Here is a 15844-nt window from a genome sequence, read left to right on the forward strand (position 1 = left end):
CCACAGACCGGGTGGTTAAAAAGCAGAAATGTATGTCTCACAGTTCTGGATGCTGGAAGTCCAAGTTGGAAGTCCAAGATCAAGGCCTGGGGAGGGTTCTCTTCCAGGGTTGTAGGTGGCCAACTCCTCTGCATGTCCTCACGTGGCCTTTCCTCTGTGTGTGCACTCTGGTGTCTCTTCCTGTTCTCGTAAGGACACCAGTCCTGTTGGATCAAGGGCCCCACTCTTAACCTCATTTAACCTTAATTACCTTCTTCAAGGCCTTATCTCCAAACACAGTCACATTGGGGGTCAGGGCTTCAACACAGGAATTTAGGGGGACACCCTTCTGTCCATAACAGAGGGTGACAGTGCTGAAGAATTTGACGGGGAGTGTTATTTGGCACTGCACGTGGTCTTTTTAAGTCACAGTGCTGGCTTTGTGACATTGGCAAATTATTCAACCCCTCCAGGCCTCCAGTTTGGAACAAAAGTAGGTACCTCACAGAGACAGGGCTGGATTGTCTATAGGAATCCTTGTAAAGCCCCTAGCAAATAAGTGGCCCCCAATGGATGGTGGCAATTGCTATTCCTCTTGTATTTCCTGTTGAGTTCATAATGACAGCCTCTGTTTCTGGACTCGTGAGGTACGGGCAGAGTTAATCAGCATGAGGATGTGAGCCATTCTGCAATCCACTATGCTTCGTGGCTTAGAGACACCCTGGGCTGCAAGTGACAGCTGGTTCCAAGCTGATGTTTGCAGATACTGAGCAGCAAGCCTGGGCTTGGCCTGGCCTGCCAAGCACAGATGGTTTGAAAAATGTCACCCACGCTGGCCCAGGGTTAATCAAAAGATTACAGAAAGAAAATTGGAGTAGGATAACACCAGCCTCTCAGATGCAAGCCTCCAAAATCACAGCTCCCTACCTGACTTCTGCCCACTCCTCTCTTTAGCTTCCAGCCAGAAATGAGAATTGGCCCAGCTAGAAATACAACTGGAAATGCTTGCTGGGCAGGGTTTCCCTTTCTCCTACTGCCTCCACGCAGCCTCAGCTGTCGGGCCAGCTCGCGGTGACCTGTGGATGATGCTTTGGGTTGTGGCTTGGGGGGCTCAAGTCCCAGAGGGCCTTCTCCTGAACTGGGCTTCTTCAGTCAGAATGGAAGCCCTGAAACCTTGATTTCTGAAACAAGAGTGCACGTTGCCTCTTGGCCAAACCGGGAAGGAATTAGTTTTGTCTGTGTTGCCGCGTATTATCCTGGACCTGATTTTTAGGAATGGAGGGCGTGTAATGGGGGGCGTGCTGGGGAGGGTGGTAAAAGCCAGGACTGGGAGACACACAGCCCAGGCTTCCAATTCCCACTCTGCTCCGTGCTGGCTGTGTGACTCCAAGACGGGCCCTTCCCCTCTCTGAAGCTCAGTCTTCACGTCTGCGAGTGGGTTAATCAGAGCTCTCCATCTTCTCGGGTTCTCATGCACATCAAACAGAAAGGTGGGTGCAGAGTGCTTAGGCAATGCTGGGCACACAGCAGGTGCCACCAGTGGAACACATCAGATTTAAGGCAATCTTGTTATTAACTCTTAAAATTCCAAAGCTAAAAGGTACCTTTGAAATCAGCAGGTCCCTCATTTTAGAGATGAAGACACCAAGGCCCAGAGACGGGAAGCCATTTGCTCAGTGCAATGGACGGAATGTGCGTGTGTCCCTCTCAAATGTGTGTGTTGAAAGCCTAACCCCCAATGTGATAATATTTGGAGGTGGGGCCCCTGCGAAGCTATTAAGTCATGGAGGTAGAGCCCTATTGAATAGGATTAATGCCCTTATAAGAAGGGGCCAGAGAGCTAGCTCATTTTCTTCCTTCCATGTGAAGATACAGCAAGAAGATGCTGTCTATAAACCAGGAAGACGGCCCTCGCCAGAACCCCACCCGGCTGACAACCTAATCTCGGACTTCCAGTCTCCAGAATGGTGAGAAACAGTTCTGGTGTATAAGCCACCCAGTCTGCAGTCTGTTGTTATAGCAGCCTGCATGGAATAAGACAGCAATTAAATGTAAGGATTTGCACTAAAACCCAGGTGTGGCTCCAAAGCTGTTATTCTTTGTACCTCGAAGAACACCGAATGGAATCTTGGTGGCTTGAGCCAGAGAGGACCAAGGTTGGCTTTGTGTTCATGGTCCTCCCACCCTCACCTGGACAGAGGAGGAAGGCTTTCTTCTGCCCCTAGACTGCAGGTGTGTGAGCAGTACAGGGAGGGTCACTGGTGGTGGCAGATGGCTTCCCTCTTTCCTCCAGCTGGCCTGGGGGGCCCTTGCGATTCCCTCATCCCTGCCTCCTCTCCCTGGGAGCTCGTCTCCCCAGCTCTCTGCCCTTCTGGCTGAGGTGCAGATGGGCACTGGGGAGGAGCCCCGACCTGACCTGAGCACCTGGCCAGCTGCAGTGGGCTGGCAGTGTGGGCCTGCCTCTGAGGGGCAGTGCCCAGGCAGAGCACGGAGGACGGCATGGGAACAGGGACCAGGCCCTTGGTCTTGCTTGCACTGACCCCCATCTCATCTAGATCACTCTGGCTGGTCACTGATGCCAAACTCCAGCACAGAAATTCGGAACAGGGAGATGGGGAGTAGGAAGGCTCCAGAACTAGCCCGACAAAGACCAGACCTCGAGAAGGGACTCCAGCCACAGGGCTGGATGTTGCTAGGCAGGGAAGCATGGACTCATCACTTATTCAACATGCATCGGTTGCAGGTGCTCGAGGCACTTGGGCGATTCCCACACGGTAAGTGCTTTTGCAGGGCTCCCGTCCTCTCGGGAGTGGATGGCCAATAAGCATACAAACAGCTATATAAAAAGGATAATTTCAGTTGTTGACAAATGTTTTAATTACAGAACTTGTCGACATCTAGGTAGGAACAGGGAAGGGACTTGACCCACAGAGACTGGCTTCTTTCAGCCCAGCCTTGCTTCTCCTGGCTGTAAGTCCAAGATAGGTCACATGAGAAGAGAAGGACAGGGAGCCTGGCTTTACTGGGCGGCTGTCATGTGCCAGACACTGTCCTGCCATGTGCACCATCTCGTTCACTCTCCAGTAGCCCCATGAGCTGGGCAATATTGGCCCCATTTAGGGGAGGACACAGACTCACGATGGGGAGTGGCTGGCCCAAGGCTGTCCCACTGGGGAATGGCAGGATTTGAACCCAGGTCTGTCTGGCTCCAGAGCAGTGCTTTCTTTCCCTGCCCCTCACTTCCTTCCACAGCTACTTCATGTCACGACCTCCACCCTTGGGAAGCAGTAGCTCTCAGGGACTTGGGACTGGGGTCTGGTGACAGAGGCAACCCAGGGAAGATTCTGTAACCCCAAGCAGACTGGGGATGAGGAGGGGCCCTGTGGCATGGCAAGGGACCTCCGGGCCTCAGAAGGCTGATCGAGACCTGAGTCGATGTGCTCCACCCAGGCCCATGGTACCCTCCCGCCTGCCAGAGGGGCCCATTTCCAGCCACTTTTAATTTGGAACAAACTAGCTGCTCCCTCGTGGTCCTGAAGTTAATAGGATGTCTGTGCAGCAGTGCCAGGATAAGCAGCCCTGAACAAATTACTCCTGCGTGGTATCAGGGTTATCTAGGAGAGAAGCCGGGAGGCCCCAGAGAGGAGCAGCTTGGTGGTGGTGGGAGGTCCCACCTTCTTCTCTGCCTCCTGCTGTGGGACTGTGCAGACCCCAGAAAGCACCTGGACAGCTGAAATGGACCAGGGAGTTCTGGGCCTGCTACGGAGGGGCAGGGAGACCAGTGGGCTGGGACGAAGGCTACTGGGCACAGGAAGCTGAGGCCAGCACGGTCCCCACCCTGGCAGGCTCCAGCTTGGCTCTGGAGAGGCAGGCATGGACCCAGAAGCCCTGGTGATGGAGCTTTCTGCCCGTGGCCAGGCACAGGCATGCAGAGGTTCCAGGGATGCAGGCAGTGGGGCTGTCGTAACATGACCCACGCTGGGGCTTGCTGGTCCGGCACTGCCAGCACAGTGACCTGGCCAGGACATGGGTGGTGGGGACTCTCTCTTCCCTCAGCAAGGGGCAGCTGAGCTTGTCAGGGAAGAGGTGGCATCCTCCTTTTGGTAGAGGACATTGTAACATCTCACAGGTCCGAAGGTCCCCGGCGTGAAGGCCATTGCTTTCCCAGACAATTGTAGCAAACAGCCACAATGCTTCATTCCAGACTGCTTTTGTGTCCAAGACCTTGTGTGTTTCCCTGGACAAGGTTACTTCTCACACTTGCCCTGTAAGAAGGGGGAGCAGTGGGGGTATCCCTCATGGGCACAGAGCCCACTCGGTGTCTGGCATTTTCCCTGGCCCTGCACACCTGAGAAGTGAGGGTGACACTGGGGGAGCACGGGTGTGGCTGTCTTCTTGACCTTGGCCTATGGAGGGTTTCCTTTCCTCATAAAGCTGATGCCTTAACCAGGCCATGTCACCTTATGGGTTTGTCACAGCCCTTTGCACGACAGGTGGCTGCTCTGAAGAGACCCAGCTGGGACGAACCCGCCAACGCAATTAGTGGAAGTCTGGGGGGCTCCGCTGGTGACAAGGTGGGGAGCGCGCAGGCAGGACATCTCCAGCCGTGGGAGTGCAGACGACCGTGTCTGGTCTTGGCCCCAGCAGGACTTGGGTTCTAATCCCAGTCCTGCCGCTCACCTGCTGGGCCCCTGGCTTCCTTCCCTGCTAGAATGGTGACTGCAATCCTTACTTCCAGCCTCGGGACTGGGGGGAGGCAAGGCAGGTGCCAAGGGCACAAAATTGAAGCAAGAGCAGAGTCGGCACTTGCCCTGCTAGCTGCCGGCCTTTGCTTATATTAGCCTCATTAAATTAAAAAACAACCTTGTGCAGTTGATATTGTTGTTATTCCCAGTTAAAAGCGGGGACTTTGCCTTGAGGAGGCTGTGGGACTCACTCAACCTCACACAGCTGGTAGACAGCGGGACTGGGACTCCAGCCCGGACTGCCTGAAGGCACAGCCCGTCCCCAGGCCCAAGGTCAGTCCCCTGGGGATCCCGAGCAGCAGTGGGAGGAGGCAGGAGGAACGGCATGTCTCCCCGGGGTCTGCAGCTCAGGTCCTGCCTCACATGCACGGAGAGGGGGAGTTGGGGCTCCAGGACATTGTCCTCGAGATAGATCTGATCTTATCTGCACCCCCCCACACACCCCATGGGTGGCCTGCAGGATGCTAGAAGCTCCCCTGGATTGATCCTTCCCTCCTGCTTACTTTGGCTTCATCGTCTGGGCCTCGGGGAACGTTTGTTCCCAGTGTGCAGAAGGAGATGCGTCCTGCAGCCAGAAAGGACCTGCACAACTTTCGGCTCCCTCCCGCGGCCCCCAGGAACCATGAGGGGGTTGGGGAGCTGGCTGTGCAGAAAGAGGAAGAGGTGGGCTTCCCAGACCCCGCTCTAACCAGGCATCGGGCCAGGAGCTGGGCTTCTCCTGAGTTACACAGCAGGCAAGGGCCTGCCCTGGGAGTCGGGCTTTTAACTCCTAACAAGGAATTGGGTGAGGGAGATGTTTCCAGGCAGGGAAGAGAATGGTCTAAGTCCTCCAGGAACTGAGTGACAGGGCCATATGCTTTCCTAAAGCAACCCTGAGTTGCCACACTCAGGGTCTGTGCCTGGTGTTGAAGAAGCAAGCAGTGAGCGAGAGGGAGTCCCCCGCTAATGACAGCAGTCACAGCCACAAACCTGCTGAGCACTGACGATGCAGGGAGCGTTATTCTCACAGTCTCCTTTAATCCCCATAGGAGGGTATTACTGTTCCATTTTACAGATTAGGAAACTGAGGCCAGAGCGGCGAGGCACCCAGCCCGAGGCTTCCCACCGGTGTGGAGAGTCCAGGGATGTCTCAGTCTGGTAACCAATTGTGCTTATTACTGCATTTGTGGTTTGCAATTTTTAAATGAAAAAACAAATCTTTAACTTTGAGAAAAATCCATTATGTAAAACAAATCAAAACAGACTGGGGGAGCTAGAAGCCTGCCCACCCACCTTCCCCTCTCGGGAACAATTTAAACACCCTTCCCTGGACACTAAGCAAGCTCACGCAGAGTTTGAATGCTTTCTGTGGCGGGAGGCTCACCCTCTGGACGTGGACTTAGCTGCTGCAACTGAACAGAGCATTTGCCCCAGGCAGCTGCTGCGTGGTACCTTCTGGAAAGCTGCTGCACCAGGCATCACCTCAGGCCAGTGGCTGGTGTCTGTGCCATGCAGGGCTGTTTCGTCACTTAGCACCGTTAGTGAAGCAGCTACTCCATGCCGGGCACTGCGCTCATACCTCTGGCTGCCGTGGTGAGCAAAAATGCACGTGATCTCACTGTCGTAGAGCTGAAGTTTAGTGGGGAAGACAGGCTTTAGCAAACATGTTCCTAAAGGAACACCAATCGCAAATTCAGATCAGGGGTGGGAAGGAAAAGCTCAAGGTTGAACAGATGTGTGAACAGGGGGCCTGAGCAGCTCGTCTCTGCAACAGGGCACTGAGGAGAAACCAGGGCCACCTGGCACCTTAGACCAATGTGGAGGGGACTGCTGGCACAGGGGGCCAGTGGCCACGGGTCAGGAATGGCAAGACAGGGACGGTGGCCTTGGGCCTTCCTTGGTCTTCAGGTATTCCCAAGACTGGTAAGAAACATTGTTACCCCCAGAACCAACAGGAGTACCTAGTCCAATAGCCATTTTGTATTCCTCAATTCTGAAAGGAACAAAGAAAAGTCCCTCTCCTGAGGATTTCTGCAAATCTAGAACTCAGTGCAATGAATAATGAATAAGTAAAATCACAATTAAAACCAGCAATTGTTAAGCAATCATAATGTGTCCATGTAGGGTTGAATCCAAACCCACCTAGGGGGGGTCTATACGTTAGAGAGCTTTTCTCTGGACTCTCTGAAGACCTGCCTCAGCTACCGTGCTCCCGGCCCGGCCCTGCTCCCACGCTCCTCATTTATTTAACAAATATTTAGCAAACACCCAGGCTGGGCAGAACACCAGTTTCCCAGCACGTGCCTGGCGCAGAGCCAGGGCTGTGTAAACACTTGGTCCTCGTCGCAGGGCTGAGCAAAGACACAGATACCGTTCAGATGCGATCCTGCCCTGGTGCCTGCCGCAGGCTGCCTCCCTGCGCTCCAGCTGCAGAAAATGTGGAACTGAAGCAGGTCAGAGGAAGGCTGGTGGCCCCTGGGTCCCCAGGGCTGTCCCCCAAGCCCCTTCTGAGTCACAAGGGTCTTAGTCTCTGGGATCCTGAGTAGAACCTGACCCGCCAGAGCTGGTTTCTCTACAGAGGCGACACTCCACTGCCCTCCCTCTGCCAGCGCCAGCCTCCTCCCACCTGCCCAGCCCTGCCTCTCCGCCCCGCCCCAGGTTAGAGGCCACTTTTTGGAGAAGCCCCTTTATCTGCCCCAGAAATGTCTTCTTTGCACTTGTTGGCTCTCGTCTCAGTGCTCAGTGTGATGTCCGACGGGTATCTGTGTGTTAGGTCTGTGCCCCCAATAGACTGCGTGTTTCTGGATGCGGGGCTTGTGTCACCCATGTGTCCAGTGTCTTGGGATGAGCGTGGCACAGAGTAGATGCTCGGTGAATAAATGCTGAGAAAATGAGTGTAGACAAATGTGCAGAAAATAGCTTCATGCTCATTTATTCAAACAGCCAACTATCCTCTTTTTGTCTGTCTCTGTCTCTGTCTCAGTCTCTGTCTCTCTCTCTCTCTCACACACACACAGCCCTGGGCACACACTCTCTCTGCCTTACTGACTCACTTTCTCACACTCACCCCTCGTGCTGCCTTAATGTCCCACATAATGTCCTGTGATCTCACTCCCCTTGTGCTGCTGCCTGGGGCGTACAGAACCCCCTGTAGGAGGCTAAATTAAAAAGCTTCTGACCCTAGTCCTGCAAACCCAGGGCCCCCAACCCAGACCCCTCCTCACCTCTGGTCACTGCCACACACTCGATAAACGGATTCCATGTCCCGACTCCCCCGGATCCTTGCAATAGTGCCAGGAGGTAGACAGGCAGCGGGTAACGGGCTCATTTTACAGATGAGGAAACTGAGGCCCATAGAGGCATGGCTTGCCTAGGTTTCCCAAGTCTGGCCAGAGCTCTTTCTGCGGCACTTCCGGGAAAAAGAGACAGGGGCAGGACGCTGTCCCTCTGCCATCACTCCCTGAGGCCCTGGTGACTGTGATTCGGAAGAAAGCCCTCCGTTTGTCTCTGCGGATTGAATAGGGGGGACTCTGTCAAACCTCCTACTCCTCCGCTTTCTCTTTGTGCAGTAAGGAAAGCCACTGAGAGCTGCCATTGCCACACGCCCTCACCGCCACTTCCAGCCCCCACTAGTCCCGCCGGGCAGCCTGACCCCCACACGGGACACTCACTCCACTGGGTGCCTTGGAGGGGCAGTGCCCTATTTCAGAAGAGCAGCAGGGAAATAATGGGAAGGTCGAAAAAGCCTGAGGAAGGAGGTAAAATCTCACCACTGCCCCCGCCCATGTCGCACAGTTTGCACCAGGCTGGCCCCTGCGGGAAGCCGGGCACCTGGGCCACGCCGCGCGGCTGGCACGCACAGCCCTTCTCTCCTCTCACTGCCATTGTTCAAATTCCCGACCAAGGGCTTGCGGGCCTCCTTCCCCGAATATCCTGCCTGCTGCCTGCAATGCCTCCCCCACCCCCAAAGACTCTCTCCTCCTGAAACAGGCCATGAATATTTAAAGACATTTTTTCAGCAAGTGGAACCACATCATGCTGCTGCTTTCCCTTTACAATGGTCTCCAGAAAGTTTGCCAGAGTGTCCCCGAGCACTGCCCCCTCCCCGGTACAGAGCACAGAAGGGGGCTCAGGATGGGGACGGCCCCGTCCTACAGGGGAACGGGCTGTGGGCCCATCTGGGGCTGAATGGTGTACACGCAGCCCCGATTCTGGTCAGTAACCACCTTCCAGGCCGCCCGCAGAGCTGGCCCTGCACACTGCCTGCCACCCCGGCTCTCGGGAGGCAGAAAAGACAGACAGCTACGTAGGCATGAGATGTGGAGGGACAGGCATCCAAGAAAGCAGCACCACGAACAAATCCCAGAAGCACGGGCCCCTGGAACCGCATGTAAGAAAGCTCCTGGCACACGAGAGGCAGAGCTGATCCGGATTCTGAATTCACCGGTGCACAGCAGCTTCTGGCCCCGTCGCCCCCTCCTGCCGGCCCCCTCAAGCGTCTCTGCTCTGCAGAATTACTCACAACCCACTGCATCAAATCTCTCTTTTATCAACAAAACACAACACTCCATGGATAACTTCTTGAAACTCCAGTCACGCTAAGCCGCTTCCAGTGCTCTGGGAAGGGTTCTGTCCCTCTGCCTGCCTGTAACCAATCAGCCACACACCACCAACTCCATTTCCAAAGTTCCAGGCAATTACAGCCGGCTGAGCTCCCTGAGCTCCCGTGCCCACCTGCTCAGAGCCAGGACCCAGGTTGTCAGCAGCCTCAAATCCCAGCCACCGATTTCCCCAGCCTCCCCAGACCTGGGCGCACCAGAATGTCCACGCTTGCCACCCCGAGACACTGTGACCCTCCAGGCCACATCAAGACAGAAAACAAAGGTCAAGGCCAGTTTCCCTACCTTTGCTGAGGGTCCCAGTGATGAGCTTAAAGATGGTCTGGGCAAATTTCACGAACCCCAGCTTGCATCTTTTGGAGCAGCCGCTCATGGTGGCGGGGGGGAGGCAGGCTCTGCTGTCAGCGCCCAGAAGGGATGGCCCCCACCTCACGTGCCCCTGGAACTCGGAGCCCGCCTGGGTGCTCCCTGAGAGATGGAGGCACCCCGGGTGCTGGGCTCCGGGAAGAGCACAGCTGCCTCTGCAGCGAGTCTGGCTTCTGCATCCAGAGAGCCTGCAGGGCAAAGCCTCCCTCCCTCTCTCCACCCCCTGCTGCTGTCCACTCAGGTCCTCACCGCGGGAAGACCCGGGGAAGCCAGGGCCCGGACAGCACTGCCGGGGCACAGCGCGCTCTGAGGGACCTAGCAGGAGAGTGAAGCCGAGCAGAGCAGGGAGGGAGGAGCTGGAGCCCTCCCAGGCTTTGCTGACTGTCTTTCTCACATGGCAGCGGTAATGTAGCAATTAATACTCGAGTCAGAAGGGAGGGGACTGCTATGCATAAAACACTCAGCCCCACAGCCTCCCGCGCTCGCTCTCCCTCTCTTTCCTTCCTGGTTAATCTAATAGATCAATTCTCAGTGCCTTGATCAGGATCTGGGAGAACTCCCCACAGAGCAGGAAGCTGCAGCTCGGCACTCAATGGAAAGTTTGCAGGCGGCCTCGGAGTGGCCTGGTTTGCATCACGGAGAAGCCGGGCTGAGTGGGGAGCCCCCGGGGAGCAGCCTGTGCATGCTGGACAGACAGACAGAGCACGCCCAGCCTGCCCAGTGACCTCAGCCCCAGCAGCAGGTGCTGTCTGACTCCCTGTCCCTGAACGCCAATGTCTCTGACCGCCTCCCGGCTCCAGGGGGCCCCGACTCAAGGTGAGACCACCGGATTCCGGCTTCTACCCCTGCAGAGCAGGCACCAGTCTGTGTTCTCTCACTGGGAGAGGAGAGACGTGCAATTAGGGCTTTGCTTGATTAAGATAGTATTCCTTGGAAATGCCATGAAGTAATGACCGAGATCCAGACAGTTTGACTACAGTGAAATACTCTCAACAGTGGAGCTGCAAGGCGTTGTGCGGATGTGAGGTCCAGCTATTGCTCAGTGAACAACTCGGCTGCCGTTCAATACTATAGACTGCGAGGTTCGAAGGAACCTCGGGGGACATCTCATCCCATCCTCTACACTGGGCATGAACCTCCCCCCAAACAGCCCCACTTCACTTTCTTTGGTGAGTCGCAAGGTTCTCCTGGGCCCTGACCTTGGGCACCACCTGTCAGGGCCCCATGGCCACAGGGGAACAGCGGATGTGAAATTCACTCTCATCTGAACAATGCCAAGCCCCGGGAAGACTTTCTCTTCCTTCCCAGCAGCTGTCTCCCTGTGATCTGCTCCTCCGGGATGCTCTAGAGGAATATGTTGCGTAAGGCCCAGAGAATAGAGACTGCAGGTTGACAAAATGCCGATGAGCCAGAACTCATGCACTGGCTCTGGCTTCTTCCCGGTCTTCTAGGAGTAACGTGGAAGTGAATCTTAAAGAAACAAAGCTCAGCCCTTAGAGCGATCACCAACAAATTTCAGCTCCAAGACGAGGCCTGGGAGACAATTTGTCAGCTTAGAGCTGTCTCCAAGCCCCAAAGCACTCAAGCCTTGCCAGTGTGGTAGGAATCACAGCATATATAACACACAGTAACTCTAGCAGGAAATATCCCATCGTGCTTGATGTCTTAGGGCTTGAAATTGCCACATTATTCACTGATTGTCTGAAGGCATTGAAGGTCCCAGTTAAAAGGCATGTGGTATCTGGGAATCTCAATGGCACTTAGACATTTGTTCACTTATTCACTGAAGCAATATTTATTGAGTTTCCAGTGTGTAGAGTAAAGCTGAGCGTCCAGGGTGCAGGAAGCACTGAGCACCCAGGATGTGGAGCTTGCTGAGCCAGGCAAATTAGACGACAAGGTCAAAGCCCTCAGGGACTTACAGTGGAGGGGATTCACCATCAGACACGAGGTCTCGTTGAGAATCTGTTTATTCAATTAACTTCTCTCACTTTGCGGAATCTCAGTGGGATTGAGACACGAGGCAGGTAGGCATTAGGAAGCAGGAGCAAGGAACTAGGTCGTGGAGCACTTCCTGGCCAGCAAGGGACAGGCAGAGAGCAGCCTGCCTGGCACCAGGGAGGAGGAGAAAGGCGGGAGAGAGACAGTGTAGAAAGGAGGGTGTGGTACCCGTCTGACCATTTTACCGAGGAGAGTATTTATTGCCTGTGGACAGGAGAACTCACTTTGAGGGACATAGGATTCTCAGCTAGACTCTGTTGCCTTGCTCTTCCATCCTACTGGAAAGAATATTGAAAATTGAGAAGGCAAAGAAAACAATGACTGTGACATTAGTGACATCAGCTGACCTGGAACTCAGTCTTCAGCCAGGAATCTTGCTGTGGGAATGGCTGCCGCATGACTGTTGGCAGCGTCTTTGCAGGAATGATGAGCGACCTCCAGGGGGGATCTGCATTTGGGCTCCGGCTCAGGAGTCTGGAATCCCAACACCTGAACATACAGTGGAGAAGAAACAACAGCACCTGCTGTTTGAAGGATCTGGCACATCCTACGAACAGTGCCCTCCACCTCCTCTAAGCAAGAAGCATGTTGGTTAAGAGCATGGATCTTCACACCAGGTATTTACTCCCTCACTTGCCCATCCTATACGCATATATTGAAGGTATACCATTATCATGGACTCTGCTCCGGGTGCTGAGGATAGAGTAGGAGATAGGGCAGACAAAGTCCCTGGCTTACTGAGTTTATATTCACATGGTGGAGGGACAGACGCAGTCAACAAATGTGTCTATACACAGGATAGTGCCTTGAAGAACAAGAAAACTGATTCAGTGGCTAGAGGGTGGCAGGAGCTCTAATTTCGGATAGGGCTACCTGAGCAGGCTTCTCTCTATTAAAATGACATCTGAGCAGAGACTCAAACCAGCCACACAGCTCCGTGGGGGGAAGAACAGTGACAGCCGAGAGAATAGCAAGTGCAAAGGCCAAAAACAGTCCTGAGCTCAACTCTAGGATCTGCAATGTAGCAGCTGTTGAGTAAGCAGTTTAGCCTCATTGACCCTCAGTTTTTTCTTCTGTAAAATGGGAATAGGAATCCTTACCTCATAGGGCTTTGGGGAGGCTTAAATGAAATGAATGTGCTAATATAGTGTCTGGCATAGTAAGTGGAGAGGTTATTACATCAGTAGCAAAGGTTATTGCTGCTGCTGCTGTTGCTGCCCCGCCCCCATAACATCTATGCAACTGGACAAGAGACATTCTCTATCGAGCTTGACTCCTGAACACCTGCTAAGTGCCCAGTCCCAGGGTGGATGCTGTGGCGGGCTCCAAAGGAGGCGTGAGATGGGATCTTTGCTCTCACACGAAACCATTGTAAAATCACTGCTCATACCAAGTGAGGGGCAGGAAAATTCCAGAAAAGGAAGAGAAGATTGAGAATATTGAGGTTGTAGTGAGTGGAAAAGAATTCACAGTGGTGGAAAAGGAGGAGAGTCAATAGAGAACTCAGGTAAAACTGTATAATTATTGGAAAGTATGGAGCCAGGCTTCAATTTGTATCTCTCCTAGCAGTAACTCGAACACTAAGCATTTTGGATTCTCCCCTGATATCTGCAAGGCATCATGTGTTTAAACTCTCAGTCTTAGATAAATGAGTCAGGCTCAGAGAGGGTCAGCAGTAGCCCAAAACACCACACAGCAAAATCTCCAAAATGTGGACAAGGTGTTCAGTGTGCCAAGAACATTTCCAGTGCAGGAAGGCAAGTTGTGCCAGTATTCAATTCATGACAGCAGAGTACAGGGGAGAATCGTTCTCTGCTCAAGGAGCAAATATTCTGCAAGTAAGGAATAGGAGAGGAGGATTCAGGTAGCACCAGACAAATAAGCCCATCAGGAAACATGTGATCAGTTAGCCTCTGTATCATAGACGTGCATTATCTAAAGGAACTGGGGAAGCCGGAGTTATCTCACCACCTGACACATCTGTGGGAATCCTCACACAACACTTCCGGGGGGAGGTGGGACAGGCAGATGGGGGTCCAGATGGTGTCCGGGCCTGGGAAAGGGCTCTGACTTCTCTGAGTGCAAGGCTAAGAGAGGACAAGCATGCTGTCCTTCAGAACGTTCAAAGGCGTCTTCAGTGATGATAATGACGCATTACTCATTGAGTTCCTTCTCTGGGCAAGTGACTGTTTTAAGTGCTCACTTTCCATATATCAAACCCTTATTATAACTCTATGTGGTAGCTCTTATTATATGCGTATTAGCCCTTCTGTAGATGAGAACACAGAGGCCCAAAAAGAGAAAGTAACTTCTTGATGCCCACACAGCTGAAGCAGAATTTGAACGCAAGACCATTTGACATTTGACTCTAAAATGTGCAGAAACTTATTTCATCTCTCACCAGGGTTCGAAATTAAAGCAACTGGCAGTTTTAGAGAGACGTATCTTGCCTGGATATTGGAAGAAACGGGTAGCTCCGTTAAAATCGTACACTCCCCGTCCCTGGAAGCATTGTGGAGAAAGAATGCAGACATTTGTTCTGGAAAGAATTCCCTCCAAGGCCACGGTTGTGGGTGTGGGGAGGGAGGCAGGGCGGGGAATGCTCAGGCAAAGGATCCCTCACGGACCAGCCCCAGCCCGGAGACAGAGACCACACCCACCTTTTTAATAGAGGGAGTTTCGTATAAAGGCCTGTTAAGCTGGCATGGGGGACAGCAGAGAGCTAAAAGGGATGCTGAGGAGTCACAGAGGCAGGAACTGCAGGCAGCAGCTACCCCTGCTAGAGCTGGGGGTGGGAGTAGGAGACAAGGAAAGCCACCAAGGTCCCCGGCACCTTGGGGGAGGGCTCTGTGAGGCTGAGACCAAACTTCTGCAGAGGGGGTGCGCTGGCTGGTGCTGGTGTCACTGAGGCAGGGCTATGGGGTTGATTCTGGGAGTTAAAAAAAAAATGCTGGAAACTGGAGTCACCTGCTGCAGCTGGAACTTGCTGCTGCCGCTGGGGCCAAGAGCGATTGCTGTGGGGATGCAGCCAGGAGCAAGGAGCTCAAGAGAAGAACAACACCAATCCCCCTTCCTCCAGCCTGCACCTTGCTCTCCCCAATGCCAGAGCTTGTCACGGCGCTGCTGGCAAAGCAGAAACATGGTTTTCAGTCTCAGCCTCAGCGTCACCGTCACCCAGCAGGGCAGGGAAGGAGGCCCTCGAACCTGGGTCAGCAGCTGAACCATCCGCACAGTCTAGATGTCTTTTTTCCTAAAATCCTAGAATCCTTTTCTCCTCATTTGTTCATTCCACACATATTAACTCAGCACCTACTGTGTGCCAGGCATTAGGGTGTGCTGGTAAATGAGACAAAAGCCCTTCCCTGGTGGAAACTGTATTCTAAAGGTTGAAAAGGGGAGGGATGCTCAGACCATAAACAAATGAATCCACAAGGTGGAGAATTCAGAGACTGCAACTGCTGATGCAAATGAAAAGAGTGATCTGTCTGTTTTCTAATCGGCAGGATCCGGCTCTCCCAGGGCTTGTGGCGGCTCATACGGAAACAACCAGAAGAGGAAAAGGGCAGATTCCATGGGGGTGATGATTGTTATAAAAAATATCAGCACGATCTGCTACTGTTGCCAGATGCTGTTGTGGGCACTGTGTTTGGATTATCTCATCCTAGGCTTGTAACAAACTCATGAAGTAGGTGTTACTATTTATTATATCCATTTTAATAGGTAAGGAAGCAGAGGCTTAGGCAGGGTCAGTGATCTGCCCCAGGAGAGGAGTTTGAACCAGGGGGACCAGCACTGACTGAAGGAAAGCCTTGGAGGCGAGGGAGTCAAAAGCCACCAGCAGTTCTAGAAAGAGAAATAGGAAAGGCGAAAGAGGATCAGGTCTGGGGAGGCAGAAGAGGAGGGAGATGCTGAGAGACTTTGTACGTCTCAGACAGACTGGTGTCCGGTGGGCAGGCGGAAATGAAGATGGGGACTCAGGAAAGCAGGTAGGAGCCAGAATTCTCATAAATAAGAATTTCTGTTGCTGCTAAAGAAGAAAATAAACGTGGCATCCCAGCAGGCCCCAAATATTAGCATTTAAATACAGGCTTACACAGGTGGGTAAAAAAGGCAATTTCCTAAGAATTAAATCAGGTTTTATTTTTTCCCCTAAGT

The 15844-nt window shown here is 53.4% G+C and overlaps 1 protein-coding gene across 2 annotated transcripts in view; it reads right to left on the reverse strand.

The window, feature by feature from the left end:
- KCNIP1 (potassium voltage-gated channel interacting protein 1) overlaps positions 1-10079 on the reverse strand; it is a 310723-nt gene extending 300644 nt beyond the window's left edge. The window contains exon 1 of one of the 2 annotated variants that reach the window (XM_045551194.1): positions 9608-10079. In XM_045551194.1, the coding sequence (XP_045407150.1) occupies positions 9608-9695 (88 nt within the window). In that variant the 5' untranslated portion in view covers positions 9696-10079. The remainder of the gene's footprint in view (positions 1-9607) is intronic. The other variant, XM_045551192.1, reaches the window with a different exon arrangement.
- Positions 10080-15844: the final 5765 nt, after the last annotated feature.

This window comes from Lemur catta, chromosome 5 (assembly GCF_020740605.2).
Source record: "Lemur catta isolate mLemCat1 chromosome 5, mLemCat1.pri, whole genome shotgun sequence".
Lineage (NCBI taxonomy): Eukaryota > Metazoa > Chordata > Mammalia > Primates > Lemuridae > Lemur > Lemur catta.